Genomic DNA, 24348 nt, shown 5'->3' with positions numbered 1-24348 from the left:
GTTGCAAACCTCCGTCCTTTTGTGGGTTTCTTGAGTTTTGGGAACAGAAAAAAGTCGTAGGTGGCCATATCCGCTGAATATGGTGCCTAAGGTATGATTGTGGTTTTGTTTTTGGCCAAAAAGTTCGACACAAGCGACGATGAGTGAGCAGGTACATTATCGTGATGCAAAATCCATGAATTGTTTTTCCACAATTTCGGACATTTTTTTCGTATTGCTTCTCGCAAACGGCGCACAACTTCAAGGTAATACTCTTTATTGACCGTACGATCTGGTGGTAAGAACTCTTCATGTACTACACCACGATAAGCAAAGAAAACAGTGAGCAAAACTTTGACGTTTGATCGAATTTGACGTGCTTTTTTCAGTCTTGGCTGTTCTGGAGTCTTCCATTGGGACGATTGAGCTTTAATTTCGACGTCTTAAGCACAAACCCACGATTGATCACCAGTTATGACTCTTTTAAGTATATCAGGATCATCATTGACGTCGTTTAACAGCTCTTGAGCGATACTCCTTCATTACAAGTAAATAAACATTAATAATGAGCTTTCAACACATGTGAATTTTACACAATTCGTTATTTATTGATTTAGTGTAATTTACAATTATCGCAAATGGTGTTGTCAAAAGTTATTAACTAATAAAGTTAATTAATGTAATATTACAATATTTGCAATAGAAAATTATTAAATTTTTACATAACCTTATAGTTTATTAATTTTAGAAGTATTTAAAAAAAAATATTCAAATTAGTTAATAACATTTGAATTATAACAAATTTTCATATTTTTAACGGTTTTTTCTATAATCTTATAACGCAATTATTAGATTAATTATCTAAGATTTATAAATTATAAAGTTATCATTATTAAGTATAAAATTAACGCTTTCGTTCTAAATACAACTTATTGATTAAATAAATTATTAATTGTTTATTTATTAATAACAGTTATTATTAACCCTTAAACACCCAAAACGCCACTACCGGTACACTACTCTTCGACGGCCAATAACTAATACTATTCGTAACTAGAAAAAATTGAGATACATACATTTTTATTGCTAAAGATCTCCTCTATCCGATAGTGTGAATAAAATTTCCCCCAAAAATGATTATTTATTGCAAAATGCAGTTTAAACAAAAAAAAACGTGATTTTTCGTGCGTATTTTTTTTGTGATCGCTTTTTGAAAGGTTTCCCAGTCTGCAGTATACCTGGGACCTCACTAACCGGTGGAGTAAATGTCTAAACTTTAAGAATCCATGATTCAAAAATCGATTTTTCGTTTTCCTATTTCCAAAATGGCCCCTTAACGGCAATTTTTTTTCAAAATATTCATAAATTTTTTTGCTAAATTAGGTGCACTTATCGAAAAAACTCTCAAGAGTAAAAAGTTCTTAGAATCAGCTGAAAAATACGTCTGAATTTTTTCAAAGAATTTATAGCAAATTTTTTAATTTTGCATACAGGGTGAGTCATTTTAATTTCCCCAGTCTAATAACTTTTGAAACAAGCAAATTACGCAAAAATGTTTCAGACCAAAGTTGTAGGGGTTCAAGGGGGACATCTAGGGGTGACTTTGAAATTGACCTTGAGCTTGACCTTGACGGTTTTCTCAAGGTCATTTCTATTTTTTTAATGGAAACCCCTATTTCTGATCTCAGGATCAGAAAGAGCGGGAAATTTTACGTTCAAGTATCTATTTAGTTTTTTTTCATAAGAACATAAACAATATTTCAGTTTTTACTTAAGAAATTGAAGCCGCTTTCAAACATCAAAAGGTTTAACGAGCATCGAAGACCTTTGTCGTACTTCTATTCTCAATGTGAAGCAAAGGTCAAATTCTTGAAAATTCTCTTATTTTTGTTACATTTCGAGGCGAAGCTTTTATCGCATATGACCGTTGTTAAATAAACTTCCAAAGAATAAGGGACTGGCCATGTACTAACGATGCTGATGTTTAAGATCATAAACTTCCTATCTTTAGCACTACCCAGGAACAACGACGTGGACGTAATAGGATTATGTTCCCTCTGGGGTGCTTTATTAACGTGAGTCCCCTTGCCTCTCACGATTCGGGGTGCTTTATTAACGTGAATCCCCTTGCCTCTCACGATTTGGGGTACTTTATTAATGTGAGTCCCCTTGCCTCTCACAATTCGTGATGAAACTAGAATAAACTTATTTCCTATCGGTTTTGCTCGAAATTATTACCATTTACGTCGATGCATTGCCTGAGCCTCTGTTCGAAGCTTTCAATAGTGCGCAGTAAGATATCTCTAGAGATTTGTCTACATGCAACTCTAATCCTTTCTATCATATTCTCTCTTGTTGTGGGCGCTTCGGCGAACACAGTATTTTTTAAGTATCCCCAAAGGAAGAAATCTGGGGAAGTTAAGTCCGGTGATCGTGCAGGCCAAGCAACTGAACCACCTCTTCCAATCCACCTTTGTTGGAAATTTCTATTTAAAAACTCTCGTACAATTAAAGCGAAATGCGGTCCTGCACCATCCAGTTGTATCTACATTCGACGTCTAGTCTCAAGATCTACGTCTTCAAGTAAAAGTGGGAGATGATCCCTTAAAAGTTCTAAAATAGCATTGCCGTTGACGTTTTCTTCAAAAAAGAATGGCCCGATGAGATGACCATTAACTATTCCACACCATACATTTACACTCCAACGATGTTGATTATCGACTGGTCTGTACCAGTGAGGATTCTGATCAGACCAATAATGACTGTTGTGACGATTCAATTGGCCAGTACTATGAAACGTAGCTTCATCAGAAAAAAGGACATAATTAAAAAAATTCGGATCCTGCAAAATCATCTGTAGAGCCCACCGACAGAAATTTACTCTGTTTCTCATATCATTAGCGTTTAATGCTTGCGTTAAGGTAATATGATACGGATGATATCTATTACTTCTTAAAATTCTAATAACGGTTCTCTGAGGTATTCCTGTTTCTCTCTCTATTTGTCGGCTGCTGATATGAGGATTTAGGTGAACCAATCCTAAGACAACCAAAACCCTAGCATCTCTATCATCATACTCATGTCTTGGTCGACTTCTTCGTAGATGCCCTTGTCGAGCTCTTTCTTCAAGACGATGAATGGTACGGTGATCAGGATGGCGCCTTTGTGGGTATCGAATTCGATACAACCTTGACGCTTCACGGTAATTACCTCTACATTCTCCTAAAATCCAAATCATATCAACTATCTCTATTGGGGTAAAATCAGCCATATTTAAAAGATTTTTTCAAAAAACCTCAATACAAATCAACAAAGGCCAAGATCATAGAAAGATGATACAAATTAAATATTACTGAAAACAGAGGCAATATTGTCCAAATTAGATTTCATATGATCGATGGCAATAAGAAAGGTCTCTTATTCAAATATGAAGAAATAATGATAGTGATACAATGAACACAAGCATGGTTAAAACAAAAGTAATATTTAAAGCTTTTTCAAAATTGAAATCACGACTGAACGTATTGCGATTACTTTCTAAACGACTTCCAAATGTAATAGATTCTTCATTGAACATGAAATTTATCCTTATGTATTTAACTTTTACTCTTATTTCTTTGCAGAACATCAGATTGATACTGAAATAGTTTCATTAATTTAATAGACTTGTAATAGCAAATTATTAGCAACAACTTCCAATATTTGAAATTTATTAATAATAATCATACAGTCCGGTGAAAAATAAAAAAGGATAGGGAACGGAAACAAGAATAGTCCCGTAAAATTTAAAAAAATTAAATTTAAAAAATTTTTAAATTTAAAAAATTTAAATCCTGTAAAATTTCCTGCTCTTTCCGATTCCAAGGTCAGAAATAAGGATTCCCAATAAAAAAATAGAATTGACCTTGAGAAAGCCGTCAAGGTCAAGCTCAAGGTCAATTTCAAAGTCACCCCTAGACGTCCCCCTTGAACTCCTACAACTTTTTTCTGAGTCATTTTTTCGTATTTTGCTTACATTGTTCGATTCTTGTTCCAGGATAGTTTTGACCTTAGCATGACCTTAAGGGTTTATTTTGACCCATGTTAAAAGATGTTATCTGGATGTAAAATTTCCCGCTCTTTCCGATTCCGAGGTCAGAAATAGGGGTTCCCAATAAAAAAATAGACTTGACCTTGAGAAAGCCGTCAAGGTCAAGCTCAAGGTCAATTTCAAAGTCATCCTTAGATGTCCCCCTTGAACCCCTACAACTTTGGTCTGAAACATTTTTGCGTAATTTGCTTGTTTCAAAAGTTATTAGACTGGGGAAATTAAAATGACTCACCCTGTATAACTAATTTTTGCAAAATTCAAAAAATTGCACAAAACGCTTCGAGAAAATTCGGGCGCGTTTCTTGGCTGATTCTAAGAACTTTTTACTCCTGAGAGTTTTTTCGGAAAGTTCATCGTTTTTTAGTAAAAAATTCCCAATGATTCAATAACCTTTATCTCATTCTGACATCCACATCACACCTTCACCGGATTTTCATCCTAAAATTTTTCGAACACATCGAAAAAAAAATGCCTAAGCGCAGGGCCACAGAAATTTTAACAAATGTTGAATCCGAATCGGATTCAGATGAAAATGATGAATGTACCATCATACCAAATCCTGATGACTCTGGCTCTGATGGAGACTCCTCGTCGGATGACGAGAATGAGGCCTTGGAATATTCCATGCCAAATGTTTCATATAGATCTACTTTTCATAATTACTCAGAATCTCAAAAACAATTGGAACCAGATCACGTTTCTTCTTGGAAGGCCGGGGAAAAAGTTCGCTCTGGTAATGTGTGATCAAATCTTTCTGCCAGATGCAACAAGGAAAAAAATATCATCTATGACACCTGTGGAAATATTCGAAATGTTTTTCTCCAGAGAAATAAAAGACTATATCATTGAAGCTAGCCGAGAAAATGGCTTAGAAATATCCATACAAGAACTCAACACTTTTATTGGTATATTAGTGCTTTCATCATACAATATCCGAAGTAATCAATCAGAGTATTAGGAAACTGACCCTCTTGTAAAATGTTCTCCTGTAGCTTCAGCCATGAGCCGTAATAGATTTTGTGAAATCAAATCACAAATAAAATTTTCAAAAACTCAAGATAGAAATGATAAAGATAAGGCATGGAGAGTGCGTCAATTATTAAATTTATTCAGGAAAAACATTCAACAATTTGGTTTTTTCTCAACAGCTCTTTCAGTTGATGAAATGATGGTTCGATTTTTTGGTCGTACCAGCCTAAAACAGTATCTGCCTTGTAAACCTGATAGATACGGGATAAAGCTCTGGGGTTTATGTGCAGCCAATGGATATCTTTTCAATGTAGATGTTTATTGTGGCAAAAATGATACAAGTATTGGAATAAAGTTAATGGCATGTGCACTTGGCTCGAGAGTTGTCGTGCAAATGATCAATCCCCTTCTAAATGGCCTGTCAATAAGAAAGTTATCTGATTATCATATCTACTTTGATAATTTTTTTACCAGCCCAGACTTACTCATTCATCTGAATAAATATGGTTTACGATCAACAGGAACTGTTCGTAAAGATAGAGTGAAAGAAAAACATGAATTTGAAAAAAAAGATCCGCGAGGATCGTACAAAGTAAGTCATGATAGCAACAGTGGTATGAATTTTATCAGTGTCATAGACTCAAAACAAGTCTCTATTCTTTCCACAGCTGTTGGTGTCACTCCCATAACACCCGTGAAAAGATTTTCACGAACTGCTCAAGAGAGAGTAGAACTAGGATTTCCTCATGCTTTTTCTTTGTACAACAAATACATGGGAGGGGTAGATTTACACGATTTCCGTTGTAAAAAAGCTTCTCCATCTATCAGTTCGAAGAAGTAGACTTTTAAAATTTTTTCAAGAATAATAGAATCATCAATCACAAATGCTACAGTAATTTGGAAAATTTGAAATAAGAGTACTAAAAATAAATTGAAAACAAAAGATTTTTGTAGAGACATTAGCAGGAAATATTTGTTGCAATCGAAATTAGGCGATTTTAAAACTCATAGATTCGAGTCAAGAACAAGATTATTATGTAATTTTGAAAAATGTCGTCAAAGGACTACAAGATTTTGCATTGATTGCGATATGTATTATTGCTTGCGTTGTTTCTCTCAATCACACTCTGAAACAGCAGGATCAAATTGATTTCAATTGACGAATACTTGAAATTTTCAAAAATCTCTAAAAAAAATATTTAAAAAAATTTTAAAAAATATAAAAATACTAAAAAAAAGAAAAAAAAAAGAAACTATCGAGATTCGTCGACCTCCACGTTGGTGATAGTTGGGCAACGTAAACTCTGTTTGCGGCAAACAGACGATAGCTATACATATGCACATCAATCATCTTCAACACCTTTAGATGATACCAGAAACCGCGGGAATTTTTTGCTAAATTGGGTGCACTTTTCGAAAAAACACTCAAGAGTAAAAATTTCTTAGAATCAGCCTAGAAATACGCCTGAATTTTTCCGGAGCGTTTCGTGCATTTTTTTGAATTTTGCAAAAATTAGTTATATGGGTAATTCTAGGCTATTTCGATTGACTTGTAACCCTTAGGTTACGGATTTTTTTTTAATTTGGCACAATTGTTGTACACATAAAACTGAGATTTTTCCCAAATTTTGGAGACGATACATTAATTATATCAAAAGTTATTAACAATTAAAGAAAAATGATAAAAAATTTTCAAACAGCTATATTTTAAGAACTAATAAAGATATCGAAGTCGGATTTTTTTCAAAATACTTATAATGCCTTAAAATTTCGAAATAATTACAACAATAAACAATAAAAATTTTTTTTCGAAAGTTATTAACTTTTTGTTTAAACAATTGCTAATATCTCAAAAAGTATATATTTTTTTTGAAAAATTCTTGCTCCTACGTATTCCTGAGGATTTTTGCTATCGAAATCAATCATAAAATTCAAGGGCCCGACATATCGGAAAGCGTAGCCCTAATCAAAAGAAGACGCCTTGGCGTAAGGCTGCGGTATCGCTCCAGCGGACTCACGGTCGAAAGGTACTTTAGCTTTAATCTAAAAAACTAATAAAGATACCGAATCGGTGTCCGGTCGCTGAGGCGTCTTCTTTTGATTAGGGCTACGCTTTCCGATATGTCGGGCCCTTGAATTTTATGATTGATTTCGATAGCAAAAATCCTCAGGAATACGTAGGAGCAAGAATTTTTCAAAAAAAAAATATACTTTTTGAGATATTAGCAATTGTTTAAACAAAAAGTTAATAACTTTCGAAAAAAAATTTTTATTGTTTATTGTTGTAATTATTTCGAAATTTTAAGGCATTATAAGTATTTTGAAAAAAATCCGACTTCGATATCTTTATTAGTTTTTAAAATATAGCTGTTTGAAAATTTTTTATCATTTTTCTTTAATTGTTAATAACTTTTGATATAATTAATGTATCGTCTCCAAAATTTGGGAAAAATCTCAGTTTTATGTGTACAACAATTGTGCCAAATTAAAAAAAAATCCGTAACCTAAGGGTTACAAGTCAATCGAAATAGCCTAGAATTACACATATGCAAAATTAAAAAATTTGCTATAAATTCTTTGAAAAAATTCAGACGTATTTTTCAGCTGATTCTAAGAACTTTTTACTCTTGAGAGTTTTTTCGAAAAGTGCACCCAATTTAGCAAAAAAATTTATGAATATTTTGAAAAAAAATTGCCGTTAAGGGGCCATTTTGGAAATAGGAAAACGAAAAATCGATTTTTGAATCATGGATTCTTAAAGTTTAGACATTTACTCCACCGGTTAGTGAGGTCCCAGGTATACTGCAGACTGGGAAACCTTTCAAAAAGCGATCACAAAAAAAAATACGCACGAAAAATCATGTTTTTTTTTGTTTAAACTGCATTTTGCAATAAATAATCATTTTTGGGGGAAATTTTATTCACACTATCGGATAGAGGAGATCTTTAGCAATAAAAATGTATGTATCTCAATTTTTTCTAGTTAGGAATAGTATTAGTTATTGGCCGTCGAAGAGCAGTGTACCGGTAGTGGCGTTTTGGGTGTTTAAGGGTTAAGCTGTTATCAATGAAACCAATTCTTACTCTTGTTCATTTCTTATTCATTTTGTATTTGGACTATTTACATTTTTCTAATAATTCATATTTTTAGTATAATAAATAAATTAACTTTGCATATTAAAATTCATTATTATTTAATAATTAAACGCAATTCGTAAGACTATATTCTCAATCTACGTACTAAAATCTATATAAGAAATGCTTTGTTATATCAAAATTATCTCTAATTAACATATTTTTCTTAAATAACAAAAATCATTATATCTATCTATACCTATTACTTTGTGACATAACGCTACTTATTTTGGTTATGAAATTAGACTGTTGTACTAATACAATCAAATAATCGGTGAGGTGGCGCCATTTATTGTGCTGATTTGAGTAAACAGATAGATGCGTTTGACGGGTTGCGGTAATTCAGTAATCTAATAAATAGCTCATAGATAGGACCGTTACAAATCTCATCACGCAAAGCGTATGGAAAGGAATGTTTGCTTAATAATTGAATTTTTTATCTTTAAACGGAGTTTGTGTTTATAATTATTAACAAAACTTAGTTTATATGAAAGAAATTTTCGAATAGCTTAAGCATTGAGATAAATATGAATTTTCTATCCTCATCTAACATTGCTAAGTTTTCCGTGAAAGAGTCAAATTATTCAGAGATACTTGATTCCTGTGCCATAAATGTATTTATTGTTACTCTATCTATTCCATCAAAGTATTCTTTTATGTTCACTATATCGTTACCCTCTATGTATTCATTATTTGTTTCTTCCAAAACATCTACCTTACACATATTATATCTTATTTCATTTAAATCGATTAAAATATTAAATTGAGGATTCTGTGACTCTTTTCCGATCACACTTTCATTATATTTATTTATTTCTCCATTTTCAATTATTTTTTTATTAGCTCCTACTATATAAACGCATGTCTCATTATTGTGGCTTTTCAAGATCAATACTTTCTGATTTACTCGCCTCGAACAATATTGACGAAGATTTTACTATTTTATTTTTTATTTGTATTATTCTGTTCGAATAATTGATAATTATACCAGTTCTTAAACTAAAATCATTCCCTAAAATTAATTTACTGTCCAAAAGGGTTAATACGAGGAAAATGAATTCAAAAACTTCTCTGTCGATATTAATCATTAGAAAAGCTTGTTTTTTAATGAGCATTTGATTTTTACCAATTGCAACAGAAACTACTATATTAGTTACGGAAAGTTCTAATCAATTTTTAGATTTGTTTAGTTCATTATAAAATGATTTGGATATTGCAATGATTTGACTGCGCGTGTCAATCAACGTATTGGATAGAATGCGGGGTGATGGAGGAACTTTCTTTAATAAATTTTCTTTACTTTAGGGGTCCTTATTATTAATGTCTTTGCTCAATTCACTAGTAACATCATCATCATATTGACGCGCTGACGGACCGCAGCTCAACACGCCTAATTTTGGTTTAAATGGATTTGCTGTTTGTTATTGTTGTTGTTTGTGTTTTCATTACTATTATTTATATTTGGTGGTGGAAATTGTGTATCTGGGATTAATAAAGATACTATTTGTGGATATTTTGCCCTGTTATTTATTTGGCTATTTTGATTTACATAATTTTGGAACGATTTGCCGCGTCCGCGACCATGGCTCTACGACCGTTAACAATTATTTCTACCCCCATAGTTGGACAAATTTTGTTTTTGATGCATTTTACATTAGTTAATTAGAATATCTTCAGTAGATAATCAATTTTTGTATCAAGCTACCTCATGGGGGATCCAGGTAGCTTGAAACTTTCATAGGGGTTTGCGCATGTGCGTGCACGCTGCACTCGCATCGTGGGTAATCAGGGAGTGGGTGGTGCCTCCCACCGACTCCCCGGAGTGGTTCCTTGACACAGCCACAACCCCCCAGAGCCCGTCTTCCTATTAGTAAATAATATAATAATAAATATTACTATATAGACTGTCAGGGTGGATTTCTCCTATAGAGGTTGTAAAGATAGAACGCTGTAGAAGTTGGTAGGGGGCTTGGTAATCTACTCCTATATGTTGGCTAGGTGTGGATCCTCGGAGAGGGGGAAGCGTCTCTAGCTTGCTAAGCTATGCTGGCTAGGTGAGGGACCTCGGAGAGGGGGCAGCGTCTCTAACTTGGTAAGCTATATGCTGGCTAGGCATGAGCCCTCGAAAGGGGGTGGCCTCTAGGTAAGCTATATGCTAGTTAGGTATAGGCCCTCGGAGAAGGGGTAACGTCTCTAGCTTGATAAGCTATATGCTGGCTAGGTGCGTACACTGTATAGCATGGATGCTGGTCTCTCTCTCTCTCTCTCTCTCTCTGTCTCTCTCTCTTTCTCTCTGTCTCTCTCGTTCTCTTTCGACAGTAAGGCGCTCAGTAAGCATATACTGCCTAGTGCAGACCCTCGGAGAGGGGGTAACGTTTCTAGCTTGAGGTGCGCTGACTAAGCTTTACAGCTATTTTAAACTAATTTTCATTTGATTATTAGTTGATTGTTCAATTATACATTGAATACAGAACAGTCTGTCTTTTTAGATGAATTTTTATATGTACGAGGTGTGATCAAAAAGTAAGGTGAATTTTGAAATTTAGCGGGCTACGTCCGTTCGATCTTCGACTTTTTTATTTGGTTATGTCGGTACACTCGTCTAGAACATACGTTCCAAATTTCAGCTTTATAGTATGTTTGGTTTGTTTGTGAGAGGCATCAAGGTTAGAAGTGTTTTGCGTGCTCCACTATTTGCTGCTGTCTAAAAACATGGATCAAAGAGTTTGCATTAAATTTTGTGTGAAAAATGGAATCAAATGTTCTAAAACACTTGAAATGCTGAAAGTGGCATACGGTGAGTCTACTTTAAGCCAAAAAAATGTTTACAAGTGGTATAAACTCTTCCAAGAAGGCCGAGAAGACACCGACGACGAACCTCGTTCTGGACGCCCCAGCACATCAACAACTGATGAGAATGTTGAAGAAGTGAAGAAAATAGTGTTGGAAAATCGTCGAATTACCATTAGAGAAATTGCTGATGATATTGGCATCTCATTTGGTTCGTGCCAATCAATTTTGACGAGTGTTTTAGACATGAGACGTGTGTCAGCGAAGTTTGTTCCGAAATTGCTCAATTTCGACCAAAAGAAACGTAGCATGAGCATCGCCCAAGAGCTACTGAATGACGTCAACGATGATCCAGATTTACTCAACAGGGTTATAACAGGTGACGAAACATGGGTATACGATTATGACGTCGAGACTAAGACTCAATCGTCCCAGTGGAGGCATTCTGGATCACCAAGACCAAAAAAAGCACGCCAAGTTCGATCAAATGTAAAGGTTTTGCTTACAGTTTTCTTTGACTGCAGGGGCGTGGTGCATCATGAGTTCTTGCCACAGGGTAGAACAGTAAATAAGGAATATTACCTGCAAGTTATGCGGAATTTGCGCGAAGTAATCCGCCAGAAACGTTTGTGGAAAATTTGTGGAAAAATAAAAATTGGCTTTTGCACCATGATAACGCCCCTGCTCACACATCGTTGCTTGTGCGCGAATTTTTGGCTAAAACCAACACAGTAACGATGCCACAGGCACCGTATTCCCCAGATCTGGCCCCCTGTGACTTCTTCTTGTTCCCAAAACTGAAGAGGCCCATGAAAGGACGGCGTTTTGCCACGATTGAGGAGATAAAGACGGCATCGAAGGATGAACTAAACAAGATCACAAAAAATGATTTTTTGAAATGCTTTGAGGATTCGAAAAAGCGTTGGCACAAGTGCATTATATCCGAGGGGGATTACTTTGAAGGAGATAAAATAAAAATTGATGAATAAATAAATATTTTTTGAGAAAAATAAAAATTCACCTTACTTTTTGATCACACCTCGTATTACTATCAACTTCATCGATATCTTCGAGTTCAGATTATTTCTGTCAATCTTTAATCTATGTAAACAATTTTTGTACATTTGTAACGGTACATACAAGGTCAACACGATTGCCGTAATAATATATACACAACGTTTTTAATGGCAAAGGTAATTCTTTCAATGCTGGACATTTCATGTCGCTTTCAAGATCTAAAATTTTATTATGAAATGAAAACAAAGTTTCTAATTAATAATAATTTTAATTTCTGATAAAAAATAATTTTTATACTTACTTTTTGGGTAATATTTTTAGTAGCCATTGTTTCTTGAAAATCCTTTTATATAAATATTTCTAGAATTATATAAATGATTGTTTAATACACGTGGTAAAATTTTATATGGTATAATACCAGATCTCCATAATAAACCATGATTAAACATTTCTAACAATTTATTCACTTTACGACATATGATAGGAAGTTTAAGCCAATAATGCGGTGGTTCAAAGAAAAGCACAGTTGGAAAAGTACCAATATATAAAGGTAAATAAGAAGCGAGTTCTTTAAATACAAAAGACTCGTTTGAGCCTTGAAAGCCCTGAATATCTAATACATAATCCATTTGAAAAGATGAAGACTTTAACCCTTTTCCCCCCAAATAACACAAATTTTTTCTTAACTTTCATCCTCATATATTTTAATGAAAAAATCGTATGAAAAATTTATCAAGCATCATATCTTGTAGATTTTGACCTCCTCTTTCGAATGCCGTTGACAAATTTACCTAAATTGTAAGCCGAAAACGTTATAGGCCGGTTTTCCGGAAAATTCACAAATTTGTCGCGTTTTTTTTTTCTAAAAAAAGTATATTTTGAAATGGAAAAACTTTGCACACACCATTGGAAATACTGTTATCGGTGTTATAGATGTCTTTTCTTTCAAATGCCGTTGGATTTTTTCCGAAATTCAAAATGGCGAACACAAAATGGCGTTCGAAAGGAAAAATTTTTTTTTTAAACTTGACGAATTTTTTCCTCCAAAACTATCAAATTTAGTGAAAAATTTCTAAGAACAAAAATGTCTTAAAATTAGTCAAGAAATACTCTCAAATTTTTTCAGATTTTTTTACAGCGAATTTGGAAATTTCGATTTTCCACGAATTCGAAAATTAACTCTCTCGTCTAAAGTCCTATCGCGTCGCGATCAGGAAAATCGACTTATAGCGAGGGTAGTAAAAAAAAATAATTGTTAGACTTGAAATTTTTTAAAATTTTGTGAAACCAATTTGAAAAAAATGTATACAAGGAATGAAATTGATTAATTTTTTACTCAAAAACTATTGACTCAATAAAAAAAAATCATAATAACAAAAGAGTCTTAAAATTTACCAAGGAGTACTCTCAATTTTTTTCAGAATTTTCCGAGTTAATTTTCGAATTCGTGGAAAATCAGAAAATCGAAATTTCCAAATTCGCTGTAAAAAAATCTGAAAAAATTTGAGAGTATTTCTTGACTAATTTTAAGACATTTTTGTTCTTAGAAATTGTTCACTAAACTTGATAGTTTTGGAGGAAAAAATTCGTCAAGTTTGAAAAAAAAATTTTTCCTTTCGAACGCCATTTTGTGTTCGCCATTTTGAATTTCGGAAAAAATCCAACGGCATTTGAAAGAAAAGACATCTATAACACCGATAACAGTATTTCCAATTGTGTGTGCAAACTTTTTCCATTTCAAAATATACTTTTTTTAGAAAAAAAATGCGAAAAATTTGTGAATTTTCCGGAAAACCGGCCTATAACGTTTCCGGCTTACAATTTAGGTAAATTTTGTCAACGGCATTTGAAAGAGGAGGTCAAAATCTACAAGATGTGATGCTTGATACATTTTTCATACGATTTTTTCATTAAACGATATGAGGATGAAAGTTAAGAAAAAATTTGTGTTATTTGGGAGGAAAAGGGTTAATGTGAACTCTTCGAGAGACCAAAGCCGTTATGAGAGTACATGCATGTGTTTGCTATATATAAAGCCCATACCTCACAACCATTCGAACGTAGAGGACGTCATAGTCACCATAGCTTCCCCCCTGCTGAGTTATACAGGGTGTAACAAAAGTAACGATATAGCCAAAAAATTTTCCAGCTTACAATATTTTTATAAATACTGAAGGTCACTCTTGTAGTAAAATTCAAAGAGGTGTTAGGGGAATCCAATGATGAACTTGGATTTGACCTTGAGCTTGACCTTTAAGATCATATCAAGGTCAATTTTTTTTTCAAATGGGAACCCCTATTTTTTACAAAAGCAACCGTGAGAGCGGGAAATTTTACGGTCAAACATGTACACAGGTCATAGATCAAGGATTACCTTGAAGTTCATTTGAAGGTCATTTAAACTTCATGACGGTCTGACGTTGTGTAAGGATTTATCATTTTAAAGGAGATCGTTTCGTTAGTAGCTTTCGACAAGGAATCCAAAGGTGACCTTGGATTTGACCTTGAGCTTGACCTTCAAGATCATTTCATGGCCAACTTTTTTTTTAAATGGGAACTCCTAGATTTTAGTTCAGAAATAGAAAGAGCGAATAATTTTACGTTCGGATATGAACTTAACCTTGGGTTAAAGTAACCCCTGAGGGTCATTTCATGGTCATATTTGATTTTAATGACGAATTAAATAAATGGAAGAACGATATTCAAAATTAAAAAAAGAATATTCTAATTATAAAGAACAAGTTGTAAGAAACAATAAATATTTTAATGCACGTAATTTAAATGAGAAAAATAATGTCTTATGCTAAAACTAAGGATGAAAGGAATAAAAATGTAACATCATTATTTTCACAATTTTATTCTTCAAAAGCGTTAGTAGATACAATAGAATACTAGTAGATGCAATAGATGAGTAGATTGTAACGAGGGAGGTTATCTAAAAAAAATGGGAAATTTATTTAAGAACAAACTCCCACGGTGCACAGCTAACCGCCGCTCCGTTAAACACGTATGATTGTACGTGTATTCGCCTTTACGTCAGATGCTTTCGCTTAATTGTCTTCTATCGAACGGAGTTGAATTCACCTTAAGTCACGTGCCTTGTAACACTCGATGAATCTTAGGTGTGGGCGACTTTACGCCTAATCCACTTAATCCCCTAGATGTAATCGGATTAAAGCCTAAGTCTTTTACAAATCACTTAAGCTACTGGGAAAATTAAATGACGTAATCGGCGAATAAATTTGACTAACTTTAATTAATAAAAATAACTACAGTCTTTATTGGGCCGAAAGACTAACGCTCGCGAACAGGATTTTACAATGAATACTATCCGGTGAGAGAGAGAGAGAGAGAGAGAGAGAGAGAGAGAGAGAGAGAGAGAGAGAAGATTCGAATTTTAACAGCGAACTAACGCTCGGCGCGAATACAAAAAAAATATCACTATATAATTGACAAAATACTAAATGTATTTTGTCACGCGATAAGGAAGAGAGATGCACCTACCCTGCGGTGCAATTACGGTGATCAGCCGTAATTGTTGATGATGATGAATCAACTGCCGTTGCCCTCCTAATTATCAGCCACGCTGCCTCAATCTGCCTCAATATAACTTTGATGCTGCTTCTGTACTGCTGCTATTAACTGTCACGGAAATGCCGTTGCACTCACGCACGTAATTGTCCCAAGGAAAACTTTATATTGGCGAAACAAAGTGCAAAACATAAATCGGCGGTAAACTCGTGTGAACAGCTGTGGCGTAACTGCTTATTCAAAAGATCGCGCGCCCCCTTTCTCTCTCTCTTAATTGTTCGAACTAACGCGCGAGAAGCAGAATCGCGAATGGATCGATTAATTGAATCGACTACCGTTGCAAGATATAATAGATGAGTACAAATAGATGAATAGCGAAATATTTCATCATTTCAATAATAATAATTCATCAATATTTAATGATGTGTTCCCTTGTCTCTCATGTTAAAATAGTGCATTCTCATTAGAGCATATGTTCGAAAACATTACTTTCAGCTGTTTGGCAGAAAGCTATCCTATTATAAAAGTGATCCACCGCCTTCCTTATTATTTCAGCATCAATAAGTGCTGCTTCTTGAATAATTCTCTGCCTCGATTCTTCTAAGATTCTTAGTTATGTTCTGTAAACTCTTTCTTTCAAATATCCCTAAAAGAAGTAATCGAGAGTAGCTAAATCAGGTGAAGGAGGTGGCCACTCAATTTCTCCTCGTCTACCAATCCATCTATTAGGAAATGTTTCATTCAAGAATCTTACAATGTCTCTTCCAAAATGGGCCGGAGCGCCATCTTGTTGAAACCAAATGTTCTCAAAATTTTCACCTGATATTCGTCTAACTTCCGGTAATATTTCATTTCGTAACATTGTTTCATAACTTGCAGCATTTAGATTGCCATCAATAAAAAAGGACCAATTAATCTATTATTTAAAATACCGGTCCAAACATTTAGTTTTTGAGGGTATTGCGTATGTGCTTCCATCATCCAACGTCAGAATAGTAACGAAAATTAGGTCTGTTTACATGTCCATTTAAATCAAATGTAGCTTCATCCGAAAAAACAATATTATAAAGAAAACCATTATTATTATCAATATTCATCATCATTTCTTCGCAAAATTTCATACGCCGATCAGGATCGTCTTCATTTAGTTGTTGCACTAACAAGGGAACCACCCCAAGCCGACCTCACCGATTTGAATGATTTTGGGATATGTTGTAGTACTTGAAAAAAATTAGATACATGTTTTTTTTTATCGGCCCATAAGAGCTTTTAAGGGGTGAAATCCACCCTGAAAATCCATTCCTAAAATCAGTTTTTTTAATATTTCTCAGCATCAAATGAATATTTTTCAGTAAACTCAACGTTAAAAAATTTCTTATAAAAAGGCGCTTTTAAGGACATAACATTTATCTCAAAGGGTTGCAATCCCCTTTTTAATAGGGGTAAATACACTATTTTTAATACTGTTTTACGACATGTAATATAGTAAATCAGCTCGAGTGATTTAAAAATCGCATTGATAATAAGAAAATACCAAAATTAAATTGACGTGTTTCCGGATTTAAAAAAAATATATTTAAGGGGTGTTTCACCCCCTAGAAACCACCCCTGTCAAACTATCAGCAGGTTAATCCACATAACCCTGGAATAAACAAGTTTAGACGCTTGTTATTTCTTGAAATAATTTAATCCTATGCATGAGCGAACTACCTCAACTAACCAACCTGCCTCTAACCTATCAAACCCCCATAAACCACCCTTACCGGACCACATATAGGCTAACCCACCTAATCCTGTGAAAAGCAACTTTAGTCGTTTGTTCTTTCTTGAAATAATTGAATTTTACACCATAAGCGAGTTATCCCAGCTGTATACCATATCTCTTATCCACCTACCCCTAACCTATCTAACCCCCACCCTTATAAACCACCCTTACTGGAACACAAGCAGGCTAAACCTCCTAACCCTGGGAAACACGAGTTAAGTCGTTTGTTATTTCCTGAAATAATTTAATCCTACGCCAGAGCGAGCTACCTCAACTAATTAACCTACCTCTAACCCACCAAACCCTTATCAACCACCCTTACCCAACCAAATGTAGGCTAATAGACCTAACTTTGGGAGAATTGAGTTTATCAGTTGCTTTTTCTTAAAATAATTGATTTCTACACCGTATGTGGGGTATCCCATTTTTTTTTGATAAAATATATCTGTAGCTCAAACATAATTTATGACAAATAAAAATATGTTTAATACATTTTATTTTAATAGTACCAAAATGGCGAGATATATCTCTTAAAAATAAACACGAGAATAACATGAGGTCTAATTACACAGTCCGACCAGATTTTTGTACAAGCAAACCATACATGGTTCCCCGAAGAATTTTTGGCGCTGAAACCAAATCCGGCCTCAGAATTTCTCCAACACGTCAGGATTTTGAGATATCCTAACCTAAAAGTGCGAAAATAGCGATTTTTGCCTATATTTGAGGTTATGTAGCACTACGATATTCTCTATACACAAAAAACTATAAACGACATCTTAAAGTCGCAGCCTAGTCCTTTCAAATGCCGTTGAATTTGTTCAAATAGCTTATTTTTTCCTTGAGATATTGTATTTTAAAATTTTTCGATTTCATAAATATTGTACCTCTCAGAACATGCTCGTACAGCTTTGAAAGTTTCGACGTCGAATTTTATGTTAAACGACTTCAATCAACTACTGTTCTGCAAGAAAATTAAGATATATACCATAGACAGGCGAACCTACCTTTAACCTAAATTATATCATTCCCACAAATCCTTACAACCCTTAAAAACCACCCCTGCCAATCCTCAAACAGGCTAACCTACCTAGGATAAGTCTGGGTAGAGCGAGTTTAATCGACTGCTTTTCTATGAGGAACCTAAGACCTATCTCAACCACAGATAGGCTTATCTGTTTTCTCCTTGACGTACTCTATCTCCAGATACCCTTACAACCCTCATAAACCGTCCTACCAACCTCCAAGCAGGCTAACCTATCTAACGCTGGTTAGAACGAGCTTAATCTATTGCTTTTCTATGAGGAACGTAAAATCTCAACCAGATGGGCTTACCTGTTGTCTCCTCGATGTACTCTATTCTCAGAAAACCCTACAACTCTCAGAAACCCCCTCTACCAACCCCCAAGCAAACTAACCCACCAAACCCTTGGTAGAGCGAGTTTAATCAACTGCTTTTCTGTAAAAAAATGAATATCTCATTGACATTGTCTCTGATATACCCTTCCTCAGGCAGGGGTGGTTTATAAGGGCTGTAAGGATTCGTGGAGATGACGTAATTTAGGTTGAAGTTGGGTTAGCCTGTCCATGGTATATATCTTAATTTTGTTGTAGAACAGTAATTGCTTGAAGACGCTTGACACAAAATTCGACTTCAAAACGTTCAAAGCTATATGTTCTGAAAGGTACAATATTCATGAAATGAAAAACTTTGAAATTTAATATCTCAAAGAAAAAATAAGCAAACTGAGCAAACTCAAAGGCATTTAAAAGAACTAGACTGCTTCTTTAATATGTCGTTTGTAGTTTTTTACGTGTAGATAATGTCGTGGTGCTCCATAACCTCAAATATAGGTAAAAATCGCTATTTTCACACTTTTAGATTAAGATATCTCAAAATCCTGACGTGCTGGAACAATTCTGAGGCCGGATTTGGTTTCAGCGCCAAAAATTCTTTGGAAAAACATATATGGTTTGCTTGTGCAAAAAATTAAGGTATTTTTGTAGGACTGTGTTATCATTTATATATCTATACATATATATTTATATTCGTATGTAGATATACGAGGTGTGTTCAAAAAGTAAGGTGACTTTTCAAATTTCACGGGCAACGTACTTTCGATTATCGATTTTTTTGTTTTGTTATGTTGGTACACTCTTCCCGAATATCTGTGCCAAGTTTCAAGTATATAGCATTTTTTGTTTGGTTGTGAGAGGCGTAAAGGTTATAAGTGTTTTGCGTGCTCGGCGATTTCTTGCTATCGAAAAATATGTCAAAGGATTTGCATCAAATTTTGTGTAAAAAATAAAATAAAGTGCTCCGAAACACTTGAAATGTTGACGGTGGCATACGGTGAAACTGTTCTGAGTAAAAAAAATGTTTACAAGTGGTACAAACTCTTCCAAGATGGCCGGGAAGATGCCAATGACGAGCCTCGCTCTGGATGCTCAAGCACGTCAACAACTGATGAAAACGTTCAAGCGGTGAAGAAAATTGTTCTGGAAAATCGTCGAACCACTATCAGAGAAGTTGCTGAGGATGTTGGTATATCGTTTGGCTCGTGCCATGAAATTTTTTGTAACGTTTTGGGCATGAGACGTGTGTCAGCGAAGTTTGTTCCGAAATTGCTAAATTTTGACTAAAAGAACCGTCGCATGAGCATCGCTCAAGAACTGTTGGATGATGTCAACGACGATTCAGATTTACTCAAAAGAGTCATAACTGGTGACGAATCATGAGTATATGGTTATGATATCGAAACCAAAGTCCAATCGTCCCAATGCAAGAGCCCAGATTAGCCAAGACCGAAAAAGGCACGCCAAGTTCGATCAAATGTCAAAGTTTTGCTCACTGTTTTCTTCGATTACCATGGCGTGGTGCATCAGGAGTTCTTACCATATGGACGTACGGTCAATAAACAGTATTATCTTGAAGTTAGGCGCCGTTTGCGAGAAGCAATACGAAGAAAACGCCCAGAATTGTGGAAAAACAATTCATGGCTTTTGCATCACGATAATGCCCCTGCTCACTCATCTTTGCTTGTGAGAGATTTTTTGGGCAAAAACAACACCACAATCATGCCTCAGCCACCATATTCACCGGATTTGGCCCCATGTGACTTTTTCTTGTTCCCAAAACTAAAGAGACCTATGAAAGGACGGAGATTTGCAACGATTGAAGAGATAAAAACTACATCGTTGGAAGAGCTCAAGGTTATACCGAAAAGTGCTTATGAGAAGTGCTTTGAGGATTGGAACAACCGTTGGCATAAGTGTATTATATCTGAGAGGGATTACTTTGAAGGGGACAACATAAATATTGATAAATAAATAAATAGTTTTTCTTAAAAATACAAAGACACCTTACTTTTTGAACACACCTCGTATAAATATATTTACGTAAGAGCCATCGTACGCGATACTATACATATTTTGATTTTGCATAATAATTTTCATCTTTTTCTTTTTTTTATTTATTGGTAAATTAAAATGTATCATTCAACGAATTCCTTACAGAAATGATAATCATCGAAAAAGTGTTTGAAACATAATGATCTTTTACACCAACCACACCGTATTATAGCAAAATTTTTACATGTTTCTACTTCACAATGTATATTGCAAGAATCTCCTAAACTTAAATCAACAGGGTTATCTGTTTTAACTGGTTTTTAAGCAATGTAGCCGCTTTTATACCAAGCGTATTCAAAAATATTTGTATATCTTGGTGAAGAAAGCTAGTTATGGACAAGAGACAGCATTTTTATGATGTTATTTCTTAAATGTAGATTCATTACATAGCCCATCAAAATTACTTGATCTGATAAACGTCGAACGAAGTTTTTCCAGATACGAAATCCATAAACATCGAGTGGTTGGATGTTCCCTGTCGTTCCTGTGGGAATTTTTTTTATATTAACAATTTTGTTTGTCGGCATCGTTTCCCTTACAGCTTTGTCGCAATGTACACTCCAAGAGTAGAGTAAAAGTACAGATTGAGGTCCAACATTTGGGTAAAAAACTCCTTTCAACCAAATTTTAAAATAATCTAAAATAAAAAAATATCAACATTTTTTTCTGTCATTGTATTATAATAAACAAAAATATACTAACTTGTCGTTGATTTTCAAGATTGAGATGCTTCCACATGCACATTTTCTAGTCTAAATAATGAAGATTCCACTATGGGACCGAATTGACCACTTTTTTCTTTTAATACTATAAAAAGTGGTGATAAAAGTTTCCCGGTTGCTGATATAGTTGGCTGAATTTTATAACTGTGCGTTGTCGATGAAACCGACTGTACCAGACATTGCACTACTCTGATCTGAATTATGAAAGTTTGCAATGCCGATTTCTGGTATACATGATTTAACATCAGCTACAAAAGCATCAGCAATAGTTTGTAGTTCTTTACTTTCTATTGTTTTTTTGGTGATAAGTTTATTTATTTTTCTAGATACTATTCTATGAGCTTTTTTAAATTTTAGTAACCAATTTTGAGAAGCCTTAAATCTTATATCTTCATGGCCAACAATTTTTTGAGCTTGCAATGCCCATTTCCGTATATCTCGATCATGCACTATCGTACCAGCTGCAATAGCGGCTTTTAAATTATCAAACGTGTATTGGCAAATTTGCGCAATTTTTTTTCGGTAAGTTCCATTTTTATTAATTGTTTTCGGCCAACGTTTAAGTTGACTTATACATGAAACTTTTTTGAATCTATGTTGTACAGTATCCAGTTTTAAGTTTTTGTTTTTTCCGCTCCTCCAAAATTCTACGGCTCTATCTTTATAATCAAATGTGATTTCTTCATCATCATTTGTGCACTGATTTGTTGGTGCAAAATCAGGATCAGGAAAGTGATGTTGAACTTCATCTTCGATTATTTTAGCATCAGTATCTTTATAATCTTCATGAAAATCTAACTTCTCTTCAACAATCATATCAATATCATTACATTCATACACGGCATCTTTCTTTCAACTTTTCTGACAATTTGATTTCTTTGAAATTAATCTCGCTATCTGGTATTTGTAAACTTTGAAAATATGCTAATAATAAATTGACTACGTTCAAAGGATTGATCTTCATGTTTTAATCTAAAACAATTTTTGCAGTTGAATAATTTTACAAAAGACAAAAGAAAACCTAGTCTATAGATAGAATTCGATCATACGTTTTTAACAGTTATGTTTCACATGTTTACAAATCAAAATATTTGAATAAAATTATATATGATAAGTGACATAAATACTTACATAGTAGACAAAATCTTTTCTTCTTGTTATGTACTATATTTTCGTGTTCGGAAAATTTGTATGTAAATATAGAAATAAGTTTATTTATAAATCCAGCACTATAAAAAAACTTTAACTTTTTAAATACTTGATTGTTCTTCAACAACTATGAATAATGAAATATGTATCGGATGTTTTATTATCGTAAGGGGCGTAGATTTGATATAACTTATCTTCTTCGAGCCATTGATAAGACAAAATTGTAAATAAGATAAAATATACAGCAAAGTAAAGTACCAACAAAAAGTAAAAATACGTATGTACAAGCCTATGAATCGCATAGTTAGTTTGACGCTATCTCTTCCAGTTTTGGCCTGGGCCTTAATAGGTTAACCGTTAAAAAAAAATGTTTTCGAAAAAAACGCGTATAAAGTTTATTTAAAACATATTTAAAAAAAAACAGATTTTTATAGCTTACTATCAGTTAATCGGCAATGCCTGGACCTTATAAAAGTAAGTCTTTATCCGCGATTGCCTGTTGTTCATCAAATTGGGTCTTTTTCTTTTCCAAACGCGCTCCCTTCGTTGCCGCCTTACTCGCTTTTTCAGCCATCTAAATTCTATCTTCGTCTTTTCTTAATGCGTAATCGTAAGAATGGTTTTTCATCGTGCAGCCCATGACTTCCATGATTTTGAGGAGTGTCATACGACCTTTTTTTCCTGTCAAGTCCCTAGTTTTTGGTGGTGAAGTTTCCGAACTTTTCGTTTTTTTACGCGGCGTGGGTTTGATTTTCGTTGCTTTCTAAGTTATTTCTTTATTTACCTGTACATTATTTTTTTCATCTTCGGCTTTTTTAAGTTTTCTTATTTCACTGAGAGTCATTTTAATATCTTTTAAGTGGCCGAACATACGTTTTCCTTGCAAAACGCACTCGAGCTTTTGAATTACAAAGTTGTCGGACAAATTGTGGTGCAATGGTAGTCGATTCGACCAATCGATCCATTCGCGATTCGGTAGTACTCGCAATGCTAGAGCGAACAATTAACAAAGAGAGGGGGCGCGCGAGAGTTCAAAATTTTCAGTTAAGCCTGTTACTTGTGTAGTACCGCCAAATAAATTTGAGCTATTCCAGAGGAGGACCTTCAATATTTCTTTATATGCGCGTCAAAATACTAGCAAGAGTATTTTGTCTATATTGACTATTATTTTCTGTATTTGCGCCAGCGTTAGATTTCGCTGCAGAATTTCGAACTTTCTCTCTTTCTCTCTCACCGTATTATTGTAAATCATTGTAAAATCCTATTCGCGTGCGTTAGTCTTTCGGCCCGTCAAGGACTGTAATTTGTTAGAATTAAACGATATTAATTTTATTCGCCGTATTGTCATTTCGTTTCCTATTAGTTTAACGGATCTATTGCGGATTAAATTTTAAACCGATTTCATCTAGGGGATTAGGTGGAATAACCATTAGGTCACTCACACCTAAGATCGAGTGTCACAACTCAGGTGACTTAAGGTGAGTTCAACTCTATTGGAAAGAAGACACTGAAACGAAAGTATCAAACGTAAAGGCGAATACACGTTCAACGGAGCTAGCTAATCCACCCCGTTACAGTGGTTCAGTTCTTTTTTCATCATTTCACACGTTTTGCAAGTTTCAGAAGCAACGAAGTAATCCAAGATTTTGTTTGAAGTTGGCATTTATTGTTAATTTTTCAGCAGATTTACTTTTTAAAGAAGTACTATGTTCATCAATGTGTTGATTGCCCGAAAATTCACGAGAACATTTGGTAGATATTTTTTTTCGGTTTTTCATTTTTGCTACCTT

At 34.3% G+C, this 24348-nt stretch overlaps 2 protein-coding genes across 2 annotated transcripts in view; both read left to right on the top strand.

The window, feature by feature from the left end:
• LOC131675546 (ran-binding protein 10) overlaps positions 1–24348 on the top strand; it is a 710588-nt gene that overhangs the window by 609528 nt on the left and 76712 nt on the right. The gene's annotated exons all lie outside the window — the stretch shown is intronic.
• LOC131675554 (piggyBac transposable element-derived protein 3-like) lies at positions 4538–5879 on the top strand. The gene is made up of 3 exons (XM_058954572.1): positions 4538–4802; positions 5062–5634; positions 5707–5879. Exons 1-3 carry the CDS (start codon positions 4538–4540, stop codon positions 5877–5879), a joined length of 1011 nt encoding a protein of 336 aa, XP_058810555.1.

The sequence above is a fragment of the Phymastichus coffea genome, unplaced genomic scaffold (genome assembly GCF_024137745.1).
Source record: "Phymastichus coffea isolate CEN01 unplaced genomic scaffold, Cenicafe_Pcof_1.1 PCOF00025, whole genome shotgun sequence".
NCBI lineage: Eukaryota > Metazoa > Arthropoda > Insecta > Hymenoptera > Eulophidae > Phymastichus > Phymastichus coffea.
This window is presented reverse-complemented; position numbering and strand designations above follow the sequence as displayed.

Coding starts and splice junctions, on each gene's coding strand:
- LOC131675554 (XM_058954572.1), top strand. CDS start 4,538: ATGCCTAAGCGCAGGGCCACAGAAATTTTAACAAATGTTGAATCCGAA. Junction 4,803..5,061: donor CGGGGAAAAAGTTCGCTCTG/GTAATGTGTGAT, acceptor GTTCTCCTGTAG/CTTCAGCCATGAGCCGTAAT. Junction 5,635..5,706: donor GCGAGGATCGTACAAAGTAA/GTCATGATAGCA, acceptor TTCTTTCCACAG/CTGTTGGTGTCACTCCCATA.